Source organism: Falco naumanni, chromosome 11, assembly GCF_017639655.2.
Source record: "Falco naumanni isolate bFalNau1 chromosome 11, bFalNau1.pat, whole genome shotgun sequence".
Classification (NCBI taxonomy): domain Eukaryota; kingdom Metazoa; phylum Chordata; class Aves; order Falconiformes; family Falconidae; genus Falco; species Falco naumanni.
Window position 1 is genome coordinate 11,789,835 of NC_054064.1, and position 20,901 is coordinate 11,810,735.

Consider the following 20,901-nt stretch of genomic DNA (forward strand, 5'->3'; position numbering starts at 1 on the left):
CTAAATTTCATACTGAATTTGCAGATGCAGAAGCTTTGTAAACTCTGATTAGTTCAACTGCTCGTAACAGGCTGCCCAGAGAAGCTGTGGATGCCCCGTCCCTGGAAGCTTTCAGCGCCAGGTTGGATGGGGCTTCAAGCAACCTGGTGCAGTGGAAGGTGTCCCTGCCCATGGAAGGGAGTTTGGAAGTAGATGATCTTTAAGGTCTCTTCCAACCCAAACCATTCTGTGATTCTGTGATATGATTTGATGTTGCATATTGTTGATCTGAAAAACATAGCCACAGCATTTTAGAAAGGGCATTTGAAGTGTATGGCTAGTGCTTCTGTTAAGCACAGGCATGAAATAAAATAACCTCAGGTATGTTCCTCCCTGTTGTGTATTTTTTCTTTTAGCAAGCTTTTTTCCTGACGTTAGACTGACCTGGATTTTCAGAGATTTTTTTTTTTTTTTAGATTATTTTTTTCTCAATGCAATAAGGTCTAAGTGATTATGAAGAGTGGTGCAGACATCCTGAACTTAGAGATGGCAGGGCTAATTTCTGGATTTGAAGCAGTAGAGTTAAGTCCTTGTGTCTCTTTCACTGCACTAACTGCTGTTGCTGAGAAATGGCTGTCTTGCTTTCAGGATGCAGCCCACATGGTGCTGCACTGTTCTGCACAGGCATACCAATTAACTTGAAGATAGCTTGGGTATCCCCAAGTGCTGCCTGGTGGTATATAGGTATGTCCCTGGAAATCTAAGTTCCATTGAAAGCCTACTTGACTTCGCCTCATAAAGTGCCTAAATCACTTCTGAAAATGGATTGCTGTTTTAAGCTTCAAATGTATGCTAAGGTATAAATACTTGAAAAATATCTGAACCTTAGTGCCTAATCTTCAAGTGGGGATAGTCTTAGAAGCATCTGTAGTGAAGGGTAACGTCATGTCCTATACTTTTATCTAGAGACTCTTGCATTCCTGTGTAGCAATAGGGAAAAAATAAAAATGGAAGGCTACATTAAAATATTTTTATACTTTCTACTTATTTGTCTTAAAGTTTGTGTGTTCTGATACTTAAAAACACTGAGCTTCTGAATATAATTTAAAATGTATATCAACACTAACAGTCAAGAAATCAGTGTAGTTAATAGTTGCTGTTTTTTAAGGTTTAACTTGTTTAATTGTATGTTCCATATGAGACACCTGATTTTCCTTTTGAAGCTGAAGGTGTCACATTATACTAGGATGCATAATCAGTCCAAACTGGTCAGGATAATCTTGGAGACACACAAGTCTAGTGTGAAGAGTAAGCAGATACATCAGCAGATGGAACTCATATAATTGCTCAGAGGTACATGTAAAAAACCTGTTTCCCTGTTAGCCATTCAGTGAACTGTACTTAAGAGAAAATCCATGCACGAATCTGAAAATAAACTGGTTTCCTCAGAATCAAATTCAGATTCCAGTTGATTAAGGGGAATTGGAGAACATTTAGAGTAAGGAAAGTGACTCCTTATTTAGCAACTCTGAATGTTAACTAATGTGTACCTGGCTATATAACTATCTGCATTGAAAAAAAACCCAAACGACAAATTTAAAGTTAATGTATTTGCAGTATAGCCTGTGAACTCCTTAATGCTTAAATATATATTCAGAACTTACAGCTCTTAAAATGGGTCTTACTCGTCATGGTGTCTAGGCAAATTCCCATTGAGATGAAACTAAGAGTAGATACATAATGGTACAGTATCAAGTGTACTGTGCCAAAGTTGCTTTGGGCTAAATTGAAATGTGAAATGGAGATTGTTATTCTATTAGTAGTCCAGAAGAACTATCTGGTTGTGATTTTTAAATGGCTAGTAGTGACGAAAAGCAGATGAGGTGCTTGTCAGTTGTCACTTTTTCTCAAGCCTTTTAAGGACAAGGACTACCATTATGCAGAAAAGCAAATGACTTTAATACTTTCTGCCACGTCTCTTATTTCCTTTATGTGTGGAATTTATCACTTCTAATGTATCACTACCTAATTTTATTTTACAGGGGAACATTTTATCAAGGCTATTTATGTTCTAAGTGTGGAGCTGGAGCACACAAAGAATGTTTAGGAAGATTAGACAATTGTGGCAGAGCTAATTCAGGTGGTAAGTCATTTTTATTGTTAGAATACCATTTTTAATTAGGATATAAAACTTGCTAGATATAATTAAGGCTTAATTTACCTCTAATTTGTGTTTATTGTAACATACATACTTGTGAAACTACCGTTTATAAGCACAATTAGAATTGCATTTAGAATTCATAGGGATTTTTATTGCTACTAAATTGAAATGTTCAAAAGGAGGAGAGAACTGTTATAGGTCAAACCCAATTTCTTCAATGTCGTATACAACAAGGAATTGCTCTTGTTTTAATCGTAGGCTGCTCATATGTAACACCTACTGTACAGCATAGAATCTATCATCCTTGTAATTCTCCCTTTATGTCTCTGTCAATTTTCATATTTCCCTCTCAGCTCCTAAAGATGTATGTTTGTGTTGCCTCAGCTTCCTCTTTCATCTCTTTGGTCTCCATGGTTTCTGCCCACTCACAATATTCACAAAAAGGTGACTGATGGCTCTCTACTTCCCACATCTAAGGACCATTTCCCCCCCCCTTTTAATCGATTGCTATACTCTGTGTTTCTTCCCTGGCCATTGTCACTTCACACTTCTCTATTCTTCTTCTGCTCTTTGGGACCTTAAGGACTCTTTTGACTTTAGCTACCATTTGGCCTCCCTCAGATGACTCCAAATTTGACCTCTTCCCTTGCTGTTCAGTATTGTATCTGTAATTCTCTCTCTGATATCTTTGGGATCTCCCACTGCTAATGCCAAACGTTGGCTCTTGTCGTCTGCCTCCCTTCTCTTCCCTGTACCTATTCTGTTGGTGGCAGTGAGTCTGTACATTCCAGCCAGCTGGTCACATAACTGTAGTGCCATTTTTGACTCTTCCTTCTGTCCAGGTTCATAAGTATTCTGTTTTCTTCCTAGAGATGATTTGGTGCTGATGGCGGGGGGCAACTGACAAACACCCTCATCCCACCCCTCAAATTTCAATTGCCATTAATATGTTTTAATTCCTGTTGTGTGAATGTGTTTGAAAGAGAAAAGCGACTGGAACATCATGATTTCTGGAAAGTATGGTTGTATATTTTGGGGAAGTCTTCTAATTAATAGTCCTTCTTGCTTCTCTAAAACCTGTACGTTGCTTTCCAGAATTATTTCATAAGTTTGTGAAAGTTTCTCGTGTCTCACACACATCTCATAAGCTACTGCAACCTCCTTCATTGGGTTATTTTCTTTTTGACATTACTATCTACAATCTTTGCAAAATGCTGTCGCAGAGATAATCTCTCTCCCACTGCCTGAATTGCATCATGGCTTCATCCACTGCTCTTCGCTTAGCTGCTACTCTGAGATCTTGGTTGTAGATTTTTGTTCCTTTCAAAACTGTATAAGCTTGTTTCTGCCTTTGTCCCTGTTTGCAGGGACTTCCTGACTTCCCCTTGGCTTTTGGCTATTTGCCTACCTCATGCTTTCATGAAATTATCAGGATGGCAGGTACTGACTTCTGCTGCAGTCCGTGAACTTTATTTCCTTGGTTGCTTTCCTGTATTGGAGGATAGTATGCAAGATCTCCAAGCCTGGAATTTTAAAAAATATTATGCAGATCTACATGTATGCATACTGCATACAAGCAATCACAGCATTTTTCATTGAAATCCTTTTTCGAACACAGATTTTTCATAGAACCCTCCTACGGATATTCTGAAGAAGATAAATATTTGAAATTATGTTAAAATTTGAATATTTAAAAGCAATTACATTTAAATTAATAGAGTGGGAAAACAAGCATACTGTTCTTCACAAGAGAGTTATCTTCTCTAGTATAAACCACCCCTACTTCTACATTTTTCTTTCTTTTGCACCTTCTGTTTTAATTGCTTTTGTAGTTTTTTATTTTAATTGGGTAGCTGGCACCACAGGAGGCATGAGCTTGTCTTTCTATTTCTCTGTAAAGATCTGCGAACACATATGGTGCAATGTGTATCAGTAAGAATGACCGTAAATGCCTAGATAACACAAGGCCTGATTTCTTGTGGTTTTTGTGCACTTGCTAGAGGGAACAAAATAAGAAAAAAAAATCATATTTCTGATTCTTTGTAAGTGGAATAAATTATCTTTTTAAAACTTCAAAGGAGCAGAATGTTATTTTGGATTTTACTTTAAATAATTGCCCTGACTTTTGTAAAATAATACTGTACTGAGTCTTTCTTTAGTGAAATTGGAAACAACTGGATTGTTAAGATACTGTTTTGAGTTCTGTGTTCATCTTACACCCAGGGGTTCTGCTTTCTGTTCTCTCTTCAAACTTCTCTTTCTCTTTTCAGCCTGTTTTTCTTCTGTGCAAAGGCTCCCAGACATCTGTAGCTCTAGTACAAATGAGAAGAGTTGTGTATCTTCCACCTGCTCATGAGGCGGAAAGCCAGGAGGTGCTAGGCTGTAGCATCCTTACAGCCTGCTCTGAGAGTAGGTCATAGCTGCAAAAACAAACTCTAAATTACAGTTCTTGCCGTGCTCCCTGTTGCTCTATGCATGAACAAGTATGGAAAAGACAAATGGTTTTGCCCACTTTGCTGAAAATGTGTCCTCTCTCCATCTGATGAGGGACTTCAGCCAATGAGTAGGAAGGGAAATCCTGACATTTTCCTCTACTGTTTTTCATTTTTAGTTTTTATTTGCCTTTTTAAAGAAAGAAGTGCTGATTGAGCAGGGCTGCCCATTCATAATGTGCACAGAGAAGGAAAGGTTTAAGGACGAGACTTAGCAGTTCCTGCTTCCCTATATGGTCTAGAAAGGGATGGGACAATATAGACTCTTCTAAATACTGTTTTCTGCGATTTAAGTATGAATGACTTTCTGGAGTCATGTTTTCATTTTCCAGAGCTATGCCGAGAAATGAGGTCTCCAATACATTATCTTCCATGCCTGCTAAGTTATGAAATTGTGATTAAAGCAATGCAGACAAAAAGAGACTATGTAAAATTCAATATTTTCACTGCATATTGCAGAAAAAAGTATGCTCTACGTGCACAAAATTCTAACATACTTTTAATTTTGAAACTTTTCCTTTTGAAATATTTAAAGAAATTATTTTAAGATAAATTATATTTTCTAGCACTGTCATTTGCTGCTCCTGTGGGAAGTTAGTAAAGGTGGCCTGAGAGTGCTATTAGATAACAAGTTGTGGAGCGTAGTTGGAATGCTTCAATAGTAGCAAAATGCCTGGAACGTTCATTGTATTGCTATTTATTTCTTTCGTTTCTAGGGGACTGTTACAGCCTTTTTCATAGGGTACAGTGGACATGAAACACAGTCACCCTTTTAGGAAACTGGACGTTATTATTCCCCAGTCCTGTGGTATTAGTTACAGCTACAGACATGGGGAAGTATGTGTGTGTGTTTCTGTGTGTGTGGTCTGTTTAATCTGGAGTTCTGTCATTTGGGATTTCAGATGCTTCACAGGAAAGTGCAAATCCTCCATGTGATAGACAATGCCCAGGAATGATGCTACTTTCTTTATCCTGTTAACTTTTCTTTTTATCTTTTTGGTGTTGTATCTTTTGGTTTTTACATCTTGTTAATGCTTTTGCATACCTTCCCTATTTTTGTTGATTGAAATAATCTGACTCTGTTTCAGAAGTTTTGGACCAGTGAGTTCTGTAAAGGTTTTGTTTGGCTTTTGTGTGTGTGTGTGTTTTTTTTTTTATGTTGCGTATAATTTGGTTACGTTGGATATGTTTGACCTTTTAACCTTTTTAATTCAACATGCTACTCTGTGGGTTTTGTGAGAACGAACAATGGAAGTCTTGACTGATTGCCCCTCTGAACTGAATAGTCTCAAATTTTTTTATCTCTTTATAAGTGGAACTCTTTCTACACCTCAAATAATTTTCATTCCCATTCTGTACATCTCTTCTATTTCTAGAGGTCTATCTGAAAACAGGTGATCAGAATTAAAAACAGTGCAACAAGAATAGACCACTGGGTTTCTTAAACACATCTGAATTTTCCTCAGCATTTTCTGGTTCTGTACAGTTTAGAATTTTTGTTTTCTTTTTGGACCACTGAGCAGCTGTTTTTGCTATCGTTTCTGAAATGATGCTTAGAACCTCCCTGAGTGGATTAAATCTCCTTGTATTTCATCTCAAGTTAGTTTGTGAAAATTCAAAAGACAGACATCCAAAGATAGATTAAACCTTTAGAATGACAAATTTAATAAGTGTCAGATCTAGGTGATACACTTATGAGGAAACATTGACAAAATCTGAAGATAAGTTGCTGTGTTGTCATGCTATGCCTTATACACAAACATGCATCTCTTCAGATGTTTTGCTTCAAAGGCGGCCAGTTCAACAGACTATAGAAGTTGCAGCAATAAAAGATGCAGAGTCAATCAGTTGAATTAATAAATAGAACAAAATGCCTGTATTTAGACCTTGTTTTTTGTAGTGTGGTTTGTTTTTTTTTAATTGTTCCTGTCCTCATTGTAAATTGGCAGTGCTGGTTAAGTCTTCTGTGCTAGTTTCTGTCATTATTGATTTAACATTTTCTTCCCTGAAATGCTGCCCTGTGCATGCTCGAGTACTCCTCTGTATTTTCATGTATTTTACTTTTATGTCCTATCACTTATTAATTTTTTTGTGACTTGAAATCCTCCATGCTCGCTCTTTTTTGTTAATGTTCTGATGAACTCCTTTGACTCTGATTGTGCAGTCTGAAACACCAGGCCTTACAAAATCCTTAAACAAAAGGATTACAAAATGGATGTGCATACTTCTCTGACAGGCCTATTTATAAGGACGTATGTGGTGTTCTTTTCTCCAGTGGCTGATGTGGGGATCTCCTCTTCCCATTATACTACCACTTCTGGCTTCTCAACTGCATTCCTATGTCTTATTTCAAGGCACGGGACAATTCTACTTATCTGGTGATGCTCTCTTACTAGTTGGAAGAGTTTATATTTGGGAATAGTTAAGAATGGGACCTTTAGTAAGTGAACATGAGTAAAACACACCTTTAGTAAACAAAAAGGGAAGCTGTCTCCCTTATTATTGCCACTTTTATTGTATAGGTTGTTCTGCAGCCCTTGCAATTGCTGCAGAGGTCCTCAGGATTGACAGCATGGTATTACTCTGCCCAGAACATACTGCAGAACTCCAGTCTGTTTCCTAGTCTGAAACAGCAGAATTAACAACCCATTTCTGTTGCTAGACTGGAATTTTTCCAAGTCCGTCCAATTATATTGAATTAAGTATTCTCAGGCAAATGTTTGCTGGTTCCACATTCTGTTGAATATTTCAATTAGATGAACCTCCAGCAATGGTTCTAGAATCTGAAAATGTTTTGAATATTTTAAATATGATGCCAAACCCACAAAATTTTCTTCTTTATATCACTGTTCCCAGGGAGTGTTAGAAGCACTTCTTGTCAGGGCATAAATGGATTAGAGAAACATTAACTGGACATGTTTATAGTAATTTTTAGTTAACTCATACATGATTCCTTTCTCCTTCAGATAATTCCATTTGAAAAAGTACCACATTTCCTTAGGCAGAAAAGAAGTTTCTTCAACTGTGTGATGAACTTGAAAGAAAGTGTTACAATATGAATGGGTTAAGTTTAGAGTTGCTTTTATGTGGTAATGGGTATGTGCAATAATATAGTCTACGCTGTTTATGTAGTAATTGCTTGCTACAGCACATTAGAGATTATTAATAAAAAGCATGTGTTTTTGACATCTAAAAAGAAATGAGCAGCTTTCACTGTTTACCTTTTTGCTGGCTTGATCAATAGTTGCAAAATTGCTGGCTCTCCTCCAAACCTACCATTGTATTATTGTTCAACTAACCATCCTTGCTCAGCCTGAACAAAAGTCACTTAGGGGGCTTGATATTTTGTTGAGAGTCCTACACAGTGGTATTTCTAGGTCATGATTTCTTTTGTTCTGATTATGCAATGACAACCTAAATGACTGGAAAGGAGCAGGTGGTCCCACAGCCCCTTCAAAGTGCCTTACTTCATAGTTCCTGCATTTTAAATATTTTGAATTTTCTTTTGAAACAGGAAGGTGAGTAGCTTACTACTGTTGTGGTTTAACCCTAGCTGGCAAATAAGCGCCACACAGCTGCTCTCTCACTCCCCCCGCTGGGGTAGGGGATAGAATCAGAAGGGTAAAAGTAAGGAAACTCATGGGTTGAGATAGAGACAGTTTACTAGGTAAAGCAAAAGCCGCACATGCAAGTTTAAATAAAACAAGGAATTCATTTGATACTTCCTGTCGACAGGCAGGTGCTCAGCCATCGCCAGGAAAGCAGGGCTCCAGCATGTGTAACGGTTACTTGGAAAGACAAAGACCATCACTCCAAACATTTCCCCTTCCTTCTTCCTCCCCCAGCTTTATATGCTGTGTGATATCATATATTATGGAATATGCCTTTGGTCAGCTGGGGTCGGCTGTCCCAGCTGTGTCCTCTCCCAGCTCTTGTGCACCCCCAGCCTACTCACTGGTGGGGTGAGAAGCAGAAAAGCCCTTGGTGCTGTGTAAGCACTGCTCAGCAGTAACTAAACCATCCCTGCATTATCAATCCCGCTTCTAGCACAAATCCAAAACACAGTCTCATACTAGCTACTATGAAGAAAATTAACTCTGTCCCAGCCAAAACCAGCACAACAACCTATCATTTTTATTTACTCTCCATTTAGTTAACATGTAAATCTAGCTGCTGTGTTGCATTCCTGAGGAGCAGCTTATTCCCATTTTCCAGTCTCTGCACTCTCCCTGATCGAGGCCAGCTGCCGCTCCTGTTGCTGTTGTAGGAAAAGATAATTATGAAAATGTGACTCGATGGTATCATGGCCTCAGTAAATAATCAAAAAACTTAAAAATTGTGCTGAGCTGTGGCAGTAAAAGTAGCTTGTCAGAACTGAGAACTCACTGACTTGGTAATTTCATTGGCACATTGGTGATGAGCAGGGACTTGAATTAAAATTGTCATGTGTAAAATATCTGCTGGTAGATACCCTCAGACATTCATTTTTTTTCTATAAATGAAAATAAATAGAAATTAGTTTTTTTGGCTCTTATGTAACATTTGGAAAAATATCTCATGAGGAAGCAATTCACATAATACAGATTATTTTGAAATACAGGAATATTTAAAATGTAATGAAATAACAAAACGAGGATGAGTCTTATATTTTGAACAGGCTTTTATGTGGAAATATAGATGCTGTTTATTTTTCCTATTCCTGAAGTGTTAATACTGAATACACAAATTGCATTTTGGTCTGTCAGTCTTGGCAAAGTTTTTTGCTTTCTTTTTAATTCAATCCCCTCACTCCTTTTTCATGAACTTTATTTTATGCACATTAACAGGAATATGTATTAGCTTCCTGTGTAGTGATTCCTTGAATCCAATTATTTGAAAGTTAATCAAGGAATTTCTTAATTATTTGTTATGAAAAGTGTTAGGATGCTGCAATCATCAAATGGAACTCTTTCATCTAGTTGGGTTTGGGATGTTTCCTAGAGGTAAAAAAAAAAATATTCAACAGCAACAGTTAAAAATCAGATTCGTTCATTCTCATTGGAGGATAGAATGACATTTACATTTCAATTTTTTTGATAAGAGATCCGCAGAACTAAATATAGCCCATTTAAACAAAAATAAAATTATAAAAAAACAATAAAACCCTCCTAAGTCCAGATTTGAAGTTTTGGCTTCTCCTGCAAGTACTTACTTAAATGTCTTCCCTTCATTTTGAGTAATTTATAATGCTGAGATGAAACATTCAAGAAAGGTGATTTTATTCAGATTTTGGCAAAAAATTCTGCAAGATGTATCAGATTGCTAAAGTAAATACCAAAATTATATTGAATTTCAGCAGCACTTAGGCAACTAGTTCCCTCAGGCTCCTTAAAAAACCTCAGTAGTCTACCTGCATCTCCTCCTTTGGGGGTGGGCTTATTTTTCTTCTCTTCGCTCACAATACAAATGCAAATTAATACTTTTGGAAAGGTTATAATCATAAAAGTCTTTTCTGCGGATGACAAGATGATGCATCTTTGGCACACTGTATGGGAGAAGAAACAATGACTGGGAGCGTACGTGAGAAGAGAGCTCTGCCAGTGTGAAACAGGCTGTGCCTCCTCGGCCCGGCCCAGCGTCTTCTGCTGGTGTGCTCGGTCTCAGCATGCCTTATCATCTTTGCATAAAATGCTGGAAAGCCAAAGGCTTTTTTTCCCACACTTTAATGTAATTTTTTTTTTTAGCAGAGCAAAATGTACTTGCAGTTAAAGCTTTTTAATTGATTCACTGTGAATATGGCTTACTGTTTATGAGATATTCCAGTAAAAGTTTTCAAACGTGGTGAAGTACAGACCAGGCATGTGCAGTTTGTGCTTTGCCTTGCAGCGTGTGCAGTGCGAGAGAGTGCACACAGGTAAATACAGCTGGGTGTACTTTGGTAAGGCACTCAACCAAAATCTAAAGTATACTGAAATACCTGTTATCAGATTAGACATTAAAAAAAACCCTGTAAAGATATACCTTTTTTATGTTTTTTGTGATGTGTGATGGTGTGTGTGTGCAAGGAGTGTTATTGTCTTGGTGCAGTCCTTCTGGTTGCCCACAGGACCACAATACACCCCCCCGCCCCCACACCCCCCCTATTTTTAAATAGTACAGGAAAATTCATAGCAAAAGAGGCAAATAAAACACCAGTGGCTTCAGAGTCTGTGGTATACTAATGCAATGCTGAATTGAACTCAAAAACATGACCTCTAGAAAATGTTGAAGCTAAAGGTATAATGGTCTTGATATATATTGGTATGCTAGGAAAAGTCAGAGCCAAGAAAAGTGTAAAATCGACTTGCTATGAAAGACGTGTAGCAGTTGAATTCCTGATGAGTCAATATTTATAAAGTATTTTTGAAATGTTCTAAAAGTGTATAAAGTTCACAGTGGAATGGATTGCTGTGCTGCTACGGGAGAGTGCCCCGTGAGCTGCAGGCAGGAGCCCTCGCTGGCTGGCGCGGTGGCGCAGGCAGGGCCGGTGCGCGGGGAGGAGCGCAGCGGGTTTGCACAACAGGACCTGGCGAGTGCCGGGGCGGCTGCAGGTATCGGGGAGCCGGAGAAGGCAGCGGTGTTCGCTGTAAGGCAACACCGCGCAGGCTGACATTGCTAGAGCAAAAGCGTACGATTTACAATCGCAATAATGCCAATTTTTACTTATGTTTCAGAACATGGGAACCTGAAACATGAGGTAAGGATTTGTTTTCCTTTGCATGTGATGTTTGTTTTGTTGGTGATATAAGAGCTCCTTATTTACTTTGTGTACATGCTGTTGTGTTTTTTCTGTGTTTAACAACAGATTTATTTAGTGGTGGGAAATAATAGAAGTTGTCTAAGAAACATAGCATTCACAATTAAATATGAATATATTCTGTTCAAAGCAAGCAAATTTTCAGTTGTATGGCTTAATTCTGAGAGCCCTGGAATGGGTGGAGATTTTTTTTTTTTTTAAGTTACAGGTTAAAAACATTGCTTCACAACTGATGTCCAGATACTTACTGTGTCTAGATGAAATCTGGCAGTAGAGCTAAAAGTAAATTTGTTGGGTTGTGGTGTGGTGTGTTTTTTTTTTTTTTTTTTTTTAATGTTAGCATGTCCTGCTGCAGTAATGTACATAGATACCGGTCCCTGACCACACCACACTGTGGGGCTATGAAGGATCAGCAGAGCCGTGTTTGCCTGCCTCTTAATGTAAAAAACCCCTTCAGTTGCAGAGCTATCCAGTGGTTATGGAGTTCATATAATCTGGAGAGTGGTGGAATGGGCGCTGTGCAGAGGAGCTGCCGTGGCGCACGTAGCACACCTTGCCGCCAGCCCAAGAAGGCTGCAAGCCGCCTGGGGTTATTTTCTCACCAGCTGCTGGTGCCTTTCCACTGAAGCGGGCACAGCAACTGGGTTTTGTTTGCCTATTCTGACAAAAGAGATGCAGCACTTTAAAAATAGGGTATAATTGTTTCTAGTGTCTGTTTTACATCAGAAGTTTATGGTAATTTAACAGCTTAAACGACACACCGGTTATAAACAACATACAAGCACGTATGTTATTTCTTTCCGTAAGTGTGTACGTGCTTGATGCTATCGCTCAGGCGGGTCATGGAGTCTGAAGGATGCTGCTGCTGACCCGACTGGCGCAGAGGGCAGCCATGCGTGGGGCTGACCGCACCTGTGCACTCCGCTTGAGTCGCCCTGGCATGGCTGCCACCCCGAGGGCAGTGGGCGCTGGGTGAGGGAGCCCCGGCCCCTCTGGCAGCTCGGTGACAGGGGGCCTGAGGCGGGCCCGGCCCAGCAGGGGCACAGCCTGCCTTGGGGGCCTGGCAGGGGAAGGGTGAGGCGGCCTGGGGGGTGCTCGGGGTGAGGAGGGGGCTGTGCTGCCACAGGCCATGCCCGTGCCTGGGATGCTGCTGCCTGCCCGCTGCCCTCACTGCTCCCAGAGCCGTGCCTCCTGCCGTGTGCTGCCTGGATTTTCATGTCTCTGCCCAGAAAGACCCGCTAAGTACGGGCACTCTAAAATATGGAAACTACAGCACGGTCTGTTTGCTAGGCTGTTTCCCAGTGCTGCAGCTGGCAGGCGGTGCTGGGGAGCCGTGGGCAGACACTTACTGGGCTGTGTGGAGGAGGCTGCCAGGCTAATTAAAGCTAACTGTAGTGAGCTGCTGTGGATGGACAAAGGGCATGTGCGCTGGTGGTTGAGTGACCCCGGCCACTCCTCCACTTGTCACCCCCTAGCGCCGTTCCAAAATCTTTTTTGTGAGGAAAAAATGGCTTCCTTTCTGGAGCTGTTGATGTCATTGACTATTATTGAGTTGATCCAAAACGTCAGGATTGATTTAATTTTTACCAAGACTCTTGTTCAAGTGCCTGCTTTAATTCCTTGCGCAAAAGGAAACTTGAGCATAGATGAGGATCTGTCATTTTAGAAAGCATGGATTTAGCTTTCATACCAGTAATGTAATAAAATCTACTGGTACTGCAGTATAGTTAAGGGCATGTTTTCATACAGCTCAAGAATTAGTTCCTTAAAATTGTTTTCCTTCTGGTCCTTTGGTGTATATGTCTTATGTTGTCACAGAATTACTGTATTTTTTTTTCTTCTTAGTTAAATATTTCTGTGCCTTCCTTCATGCTTGCTTTTCCTGCTCCTGCCCCTTTCCCTCTTCTTTGCAAATCTGCAGTTACTCAGCACTCTGCATCAATCCTTATCAGCAATACATCCTCCGTTTTAAAAAAAATTAGAATTGAGCCTCTTGTTCTTACTCAGTAATATTACCGTCATTGTAGCAGCAGTTTTAAATTTTTCTTCTTTCCACTGCCGATGAAACAAAACTTGCATTTCCTCTCTTTCTTTAGAGTCGTGGGTAGAGCAGATAGAGTATGTCCAAAAACTCAAGAGTCTGAAAGCTGTTTTTAAACCAAGCTTTTCATTTTGCCATCTTGCTACAGGGCTTCGTAATTTGGTTCTGCCTCAGGTTACCGCTTTCTGGCTCGCCTTGGTGTGTGTCCTGCATCAACTTCTATCAACTGAAGTAAATCGGAGCAACCTAATTGTTGCCTTTGTTATGCAATGTGCTTTTCTCTGCTTGGTTTGATTAAAAAATAAATAAATGCATGAACCTTCATGCAAGCTACCAGTTAAAACAAGTTTGCAAAAGCAGATCAGTAGTTCACAGATATGTGTCATTTCACACTGAAATTTTCAAGGATCCATATTAAGTGTCTTGGAGTATAAAATATATAAATACTTTTTTTTTTTAAAAAAGTCTCAGTCCTGTCAGAGAGTTTCTGATTTCTGTACACAGCTTTGGTTCATCCAAATTTAAAAGAAAGAGGGAGCCAAGTTACTAAATATACTTAAGTACTTGCCCAGAAAATAAGAATATTCAGAATTCCCTAAGAAAATCTGGCTACCTTAAAGTACAAAGTAGGAATAGTGAAAGTTTCTATCTTATTAAAGCAACACAAGCAGCTTTGATACTTTTGTGTTTGCGGTCATTATCTGGGGCTGATAATGTCAATCTGCATATTTTTCCACTATCCTATTTATAAATGATTAAAAATAAATTTGTCTTGGTATCGAAAGATGTTGATGTATGAACAAACTTTCTATGGACTAAGAATCTTTTGAGGCTAGTGTCAGAAAAAATGGGATACATGAAAAAACTATCCTTGTTACTAAGAATAATTTTCAAAGTATGATCTTTCTACAAGATAAAGATAATTGTGGTGGTGGTTGGGGGAAATAACTTAAGAAGATGAGTTTTGCCTAGTAGATTGTGGGAATTAAGGGAGTGCAAAGTGCCTACATGAAAACATGTTTATTCATACCCTTGATTTGTGTTTTTGCTATGCAGAAACGAACAAACGGAATTAGAAGAAACTCTAGACACGTGGACCCAGGTTTGTGTCATGGCATTTTTAATAGTAAAACGTCAAATAGAAAGAGTGAGAAAGCTGTAACTCCCTTTATCAAGTTGCATTTCGAATGCTATTGTAATGCATGCCATTTTGAGAACTTTGTTGCTGAAGTTGTGAAGGTCTAAGCCAATTGCTTTGTTTGTGATTTCAAAGATAGGGTCAGCTGACTGAACTCTTAATTTTTTTCCCTTGTTTTTTTTAAGCAGTGCTTTAATTCTATCTGAACAAAAAAATGCCTCTGGGCTTTTTGTTAACATGACCCACCCTACTGTACTCTGCAGTTTTAAAAGAAATAACTAAGTGATGAAAACCAGACAGTTGCTTATAAAGCTTAGGTTCTGATCTGCAAAGTTATGGGTATTCCCAACTGTAGTGGTGCTCAGTGCTTAGCTGTACTGAATAGGAATTGCTCTTCTAAAAGGCATAAAGCAATTGCAGTTTTATGTAGAATTTCGAAGTGATTTTTATTCTCCATGTTAGTTTATAGTAGATACTTTCGTGGAATCATGGCAGCAGCAGCCCTTAAGAAAATTAAATGCTTGCTTATAGACTGTGTACTCAAGTGGGTGAACATTTCCTCTGGAGACCCATTATGTGTCTCTGTAAAGTAGTCAATGGTTTTCAGTGTAACTGTGTGATATTTTTAGTGTCATTTTTTACTGTAATTATATTTCTGTCATTTACGTTTCTTCTATAGTTTAATTACTGGAGATTTGTTATGCAGATATTATTTGGAATAATACTAAGCTGTGGATTATTAAATATTTCTTATGTGGACACCTGAGAATAGTTGGAGTCAAACATTAAACAGGATGGCAACTCTCTACACTACATTACAGCCTGGCAGAGCTAAGCACTTTTCAAAAAGTAGGAATGCTGGTTATGCCACTAGCATTGCAGCTGCCTTGGCTTTGAGACTCAAAATGTTGTAAGTAGCTGAAGCAGACCACACCTTTCTTAGTCAGGTACCTTTGACATGTTTTGAAACACGTATCGTCATTTTTTTCCCCCTAGCAAAAAAAAAAAAAAAAAAAAAAAAAAGGCAGCTTCACAATACTCCTAAATTCTTTTCTGTTGTTAACTGTGTTAACTGAAGTCATTAATGAAAAAAAGAAAAAAATGAGCACCCCGTAACTCTGAGAATTGATACAGTCAGAGGGGGAAACATGAAGGATATCAATTAAACAAGGCAGAAGAGGATGAGAATACTTTCAAGTGTGACAGTTTGAGTTCTTCCCATTCAGTGGTATATGTTGCAGTGAAGTATGATGTTTGCTTGCAGAATAGTCCTTACAGGTCCAGCTCTTTAAACACAGCTGTTTCATGTAGATTAAATTCATTGTAGGTTAAATAATTTAGCTGCGAGAACCTTTTGGGTATACCTGTGGTTTTACTTGCTGTTGAAGTCTGATAGGACTATTTACATCATCTTTGTGTATAAGGATACCTTAAAGTTAATTTTTATTGACGATTAAGTATTATTTAAATCCCCAGAGTAATTTAATTAGGTTTTTAAAAGCTGTATGTACGAAATGTCTAAAATATAGTTCTGCTCCCACCCCAACCCTGTCCACTTACCTACACAGAACAGTTCTTTGAGTTGTTGAAGTAGTCTTATTGAGTAAAGTTCTTGGTCCCCATTATATTTTTGAAAGTCAGTAGAAATGCAGAACATCTGCACTGTGTTTAGGTCCCTTTATTAGAGATACTGTTGCAGAAGACTCTCTTACAGAATTGCTTCTGACATGATATTTTAGTAAATAATAATACATACTAACGTGCTTTGTACATATACTCTGTCAGTTTTCAAATGAAGTGAGCTTTTTTGTTTGCATTTTGTCAGCATATGCATTCTGAGTCCTGCTATAACTTAGTGGAGATAATTTTTAAAGACATGAATGTCTTTGGTAAACTCTTGGCATACCTTTTGCATATTCTAAGTAATACTGCTCATCAGACTGCACATTGCCTTGAGAGACAGAAGATGTTATCCAGAGTGCAGCATTTGTAAAAGATCAGTTATTTCAGGAGTACATTACTGCATTGATCCTAAGATCCTTTTTAAGAACGTGGGCATATAAATCTCTGGGAATCTTAGCACCATGGAGTTCTTTTTGCTGAGAGACGTAGTCAAAGTCAGAGACAACATTTAAAGCTTAATGTTCTGCCTTTAAAAAAAAAAAAAACAAACACAAAAAGGTCCCCCAAACCCCAACAACCTCATGTCTGCTGCTCAACTGGTTTGTCTTCAGGTTTAGTATGCTGCCGTTACTTGTATATTAGGGTGCTGAAGCGTCAGGTGTTTGCTGTGAATCAATAACTGGTGGAGTCTAAATATTGATAGATTTTGATATCAGCAGTAAATATGTACAAAAACTATTTTGGGCTGCAAGTATTTTAGCACAAACTTTTCAACATCATGTTCTGTCTTGTCTCTTTCTGTTGTCTGTCTTTGGCTATTTTCGTAAAGAAGAATGAATGTGGGAGGAGTACCATAGTTAAATTGATTCTTTGTGCTTCTCTTTTTATACTTGTTAGGGCCAAATTCAGCTATTACTGACAGAGCTTAGCGTTTAATTGAAAAATCATTTAAGTTTGCGAAGTACTGTGGGTAGAGGGATAGTCTAAACAAAACAATGTGAGGATTCTGGATTAAAGTATCTCTTGCCTTCTGGTGGTAAAGGTTGTTGATGGAGGAACCTATCTAGTTGAAGTACCCTAAAAGCAGTAAATTGTTCGTGGTTGTTTCAATTGTTTCTTTTTGAAGTTTGTTAAGAAGTTTTGACAGTGACTGCTTCCTCTTCAAGATTTGCTTTGTACTGAATGAGAAGGAAGGGTAGAAGGATGATGAGGCAGAGAAATTCCTTTGAAATGAAACATTAATGAGAAAAGAAATACGTGCAGAAAGCTTACAAGTGAAGAACAAATTGGAAATCAAAAGAGAATATGACTATCTTTTCTTTATGCTACGTACTATGACTTCAACCTGTGGTCAGGTTGCAGATTGCCTCCTGAATTGGTTCATCTACTAAGTTTTAGGTGAAACAGGTTTTAGATAACCTTTCCTTGGATTAATCAGCAGATAATAAAAGCCACTGAGAGAATGAACCTGGAAATGCATCTGCACCTCTAAAGCCAGGAGGAATTTGGTCTAGAGTTTGCATTTTACTGTCAAATAACATGATTCTGCTTAAATGTATTTGAGAAGTGATTAGACTGGTGTCAGTTTTTGCCTAGAATGGGCATATGGAGTGATAATTATATAACATTTTATTCATTGTGTAAGGAATATCATGAAGATCTTTATGCATGCGTTTAGTTTTAAGCATGTGGTTTGAACTATTGACTTAAGTGACACAGACCATTCATATGTATATTCATAAGCATAAATTAAGGCTTTGCATGTTTTCTTAAGAAGGATGATGCAATCCAACCAGTGCTTTTAATAGAAATAATTTTTATGTGTTCTAATAAGACTAAAAGTTATTTTCTTTCTCAGCTATTGGAATAATACATTGTATGTTTGCGATCTTTTGGGGTTTTTTTGTATAAAGAGTCTAAACATGATAGATTTACAGCTTAGTGTTTTTAAACTAGTTCTACTTAAACATTTCTGCTAATATAAATATCGGAACTTTAATTTCTAAAAGTGTGAAAGTATATTTCATATCAGAAGCATAAACTTGGTAAAAATAGAACACTGGAAGCCTTATATTGAAGATTCATTGCAGATTACACTTAAAATCTGATATGTGGAAGAATGTCACTGAGCATGTTCTGACTTCTTGAATAGCTGATTTCTTTATAAGCATGGATTAAACCTTAGAAAACCTTAATTCTGAGCTAAGGGACAGAACCAACAGGTCTCTTCCCTTCAAAGACAGTAAAATATTGACCAGTTTTTTTGGGGGATGCACACACAATACTAACAAGTAATGTATGCAGTGCTGTAGCTTGGACAAAGTTATTTTTCAGCCTGGGAGTTCTAAGTTCAAATAGTAATTTTAAAAAGAGTGTGTTTGTATTTCGGGTTGACATCTGGTCCATACTTACTTTGTGAAGTGATCCTGTAATATTGATTTTACACAGATTATTTAAAAAAGGAAGAGAATAACTAGGTTTATGGCCTGAAGTATACATGTTAAAAAAATAATAAAATCTGTGTGGGGAGAAGTACAGTATTGGAGATTTTTATTTAATTAGACAGTGGGAAATGAGCTACTGTGTGCTTCATATTTTGTTGAAATTGGATTGCGGAATATTTTAATGACGTATCATTGTGTGTGTCTGATTACTAAGCAGTGAAACAACATTCAGATGTTTTTTATTGTATTAATGATTACATGTCTTCTTTGTAGTAAAAATTAGGGAATAGCATAATAGTGGCAGTTTAAATTTCCTTTTCAGTTAAGAATGAGGTATATTAGACTGAGATATTTCAACAAATTCTGACAGACTGCTCTGTGATATGCAAGTCTAACTCTGATTTCCATTTCAGTACCACTCCAACCACGTGCCCAGCCAAAAGCAAAATTTGGCCCAAATTCAAATATTGAGGTATCCCAAGCTGCAGATAATTCTTTGCCAAGCATATAGTTGTTATAGATAACACTGGTCTCCTTAACTGAGAATACGAAGCATGTCTCATTTTCTTGTCCTATGAACTATCCAGGCAAGTCCATGATAGTGCTGATTGACTGTTGCCTTTCTTCTTCAGCCCAGTGTAGAGAATACCCAATTTCATGGATGAGAAAAGATAGCGTTCTGCAACATGAAGCCCAGTGCTGAAAAACAGGCATTCAGGATTTTTGTTTTCCTCATTTCAGCAATGGGGGCAGCTATTTTGGCTGCATCTCTGATCATCCATTACTAACTACCTGCCAATATTATTCTTGAGAGCAAGACTTTATCTTGGTTTTAAGCCATGGAAAAAGGTCTACCAAAAATAAAAAGGCAGTATAGAAGTCCCCACTCTTTACTTAGGAGTATTTAGTGAGGAGGTGGCCCGTATCACTAATAGTATCTCCCTATTATGACTATCTTCATCAAGATGGATTAGACCAAGGGAGCCTTTTTTCTGTTAGTAAAGGAGTTTGTGTATAGAATCAAGAAATTCATTGACAGGTGTTTTTCTGAGACATTCAGTAGTGTTACTTAATTATTTTTCCTGTCAATAAAATGTAGGAGTGGATAGCAATCCCCTTCTAATAGTTCTTGTCTTTCCTTTTGGACTAAGTAGAGCAAACCATTGCAGGCCTTTTGCTTCTGCATCTTCCCTCAGGACCTTGCTCAGAGTCCCACAGGCTCGTTTCTTTCTCTGTTAAATATGTGTGAAAAGCTTCTGGGGCAGCTGATGTGACAACATGAACTGAAGTACAAGTGTATATGTAAGACATTCTTTTCAGCTTTAGATACAGTTTACATGGAATATAACCGTGGATTTTAATGGCTGGTCAAAATCAATGTGTACGTGAAGGAACAGCTGACTGTAAATTAAATCAGAGAAAGCCTGAAGGAATACTGGAGGAAAGAGAAATGTTTCACAAAACTTCCTCTAGTGATGAGTTTGTTGTTTGACAAGTTTGAGGTTTCTCCCACTGCTTACTGGTATGGGATAACCTAATAAGGTTCATAGTAGTAAAACATCCACTGCATTCAGTAACTGTCCAGGAGACTTGCTGCACGCAGACTAAGCAGAATGACCTGCTTTTTTATGTCCTTTTGATTAAGTTTTTGCAGTTTACTATTATAGATACAATGCAGCCATGGCTGAAAAAATACAGCCTATATGGCTTAAAAAAAGAGAGAAATTGCTATTTTAGAGACTTGAAGGAATTCAAATGTCTACTTCTCTTGGAAGTAAGTATGTCTAAATATTAACAATAGTAAAGCATATGCAGTTTTATGTGTTTTCGTTAGCGATAGTTTTGTAATGTTTGTGGAGCGTTGGACTTTCTAAGTAGCTAAAGATGTCTCTACATGGTAATGTATTAAGTTACAGAACCAGAAATGAGCTTTGATTAGGCCTATACATATATGTACAGATATATAACGCGTACGCTTAACTTTTCGGTGGGTTTTATTGGATTACGAATGCTTTTTCCTTCTCTACATAACATCTAAACACTTTTGTTCAAGGTGCATATAAAGTATACGGCACATGTCTCTAGGAATCTCTGTGAACCATGTGAACTGCAGGTAGGAACTGGTTTAACAAGGCAGCTAGGAGTGCGCTTGCTGCAAAAGGAAGGCTCCTTAGCAGGATTGGAGCAGTACTGCTTGCTGACGTGCTGTGTAATTCTGAACATTCTGGAGTCCTTCAAGGACTTGGGT

General features: G+C 38.1%; 1 protein-coding gene across 2 annotated transcripts in view; it reads left to right on the top strand.

Moving 5' to 3' along the window:
• The window catches only part of VAV3 (vav guanine nucleotide exchange factor 3), a 171,563-nt gene that overhangs the window by 104,659 nt on the left and 46,003 nt on the right, over nucleotides 1-20,901 (top strand). Inside the window, exons 17-19 of one of the 2 annotated variants that reach the window (XM_040610281.1) lie at nucleotides 2,022-2,122; nucleotides 11,325-11,347; nucleotides 14,505-14,550. In XM_040610281.1, the coding sequence (XP_040466215.1) occupies nucleotides 2,022-2,122; nucleotides 11,325-11,347; nucleotides 14,505-14,550 (170 nt within the window). The remainder of the gene's footprint in view (nucleotides 1-2,021; nucleotides 2,123-11,324; nucleotides 11,348-14,504; nucleotides 14,551-20,901) is intronic. The other variant, XM_040610282.1, reaches the window with a different exon arrangement.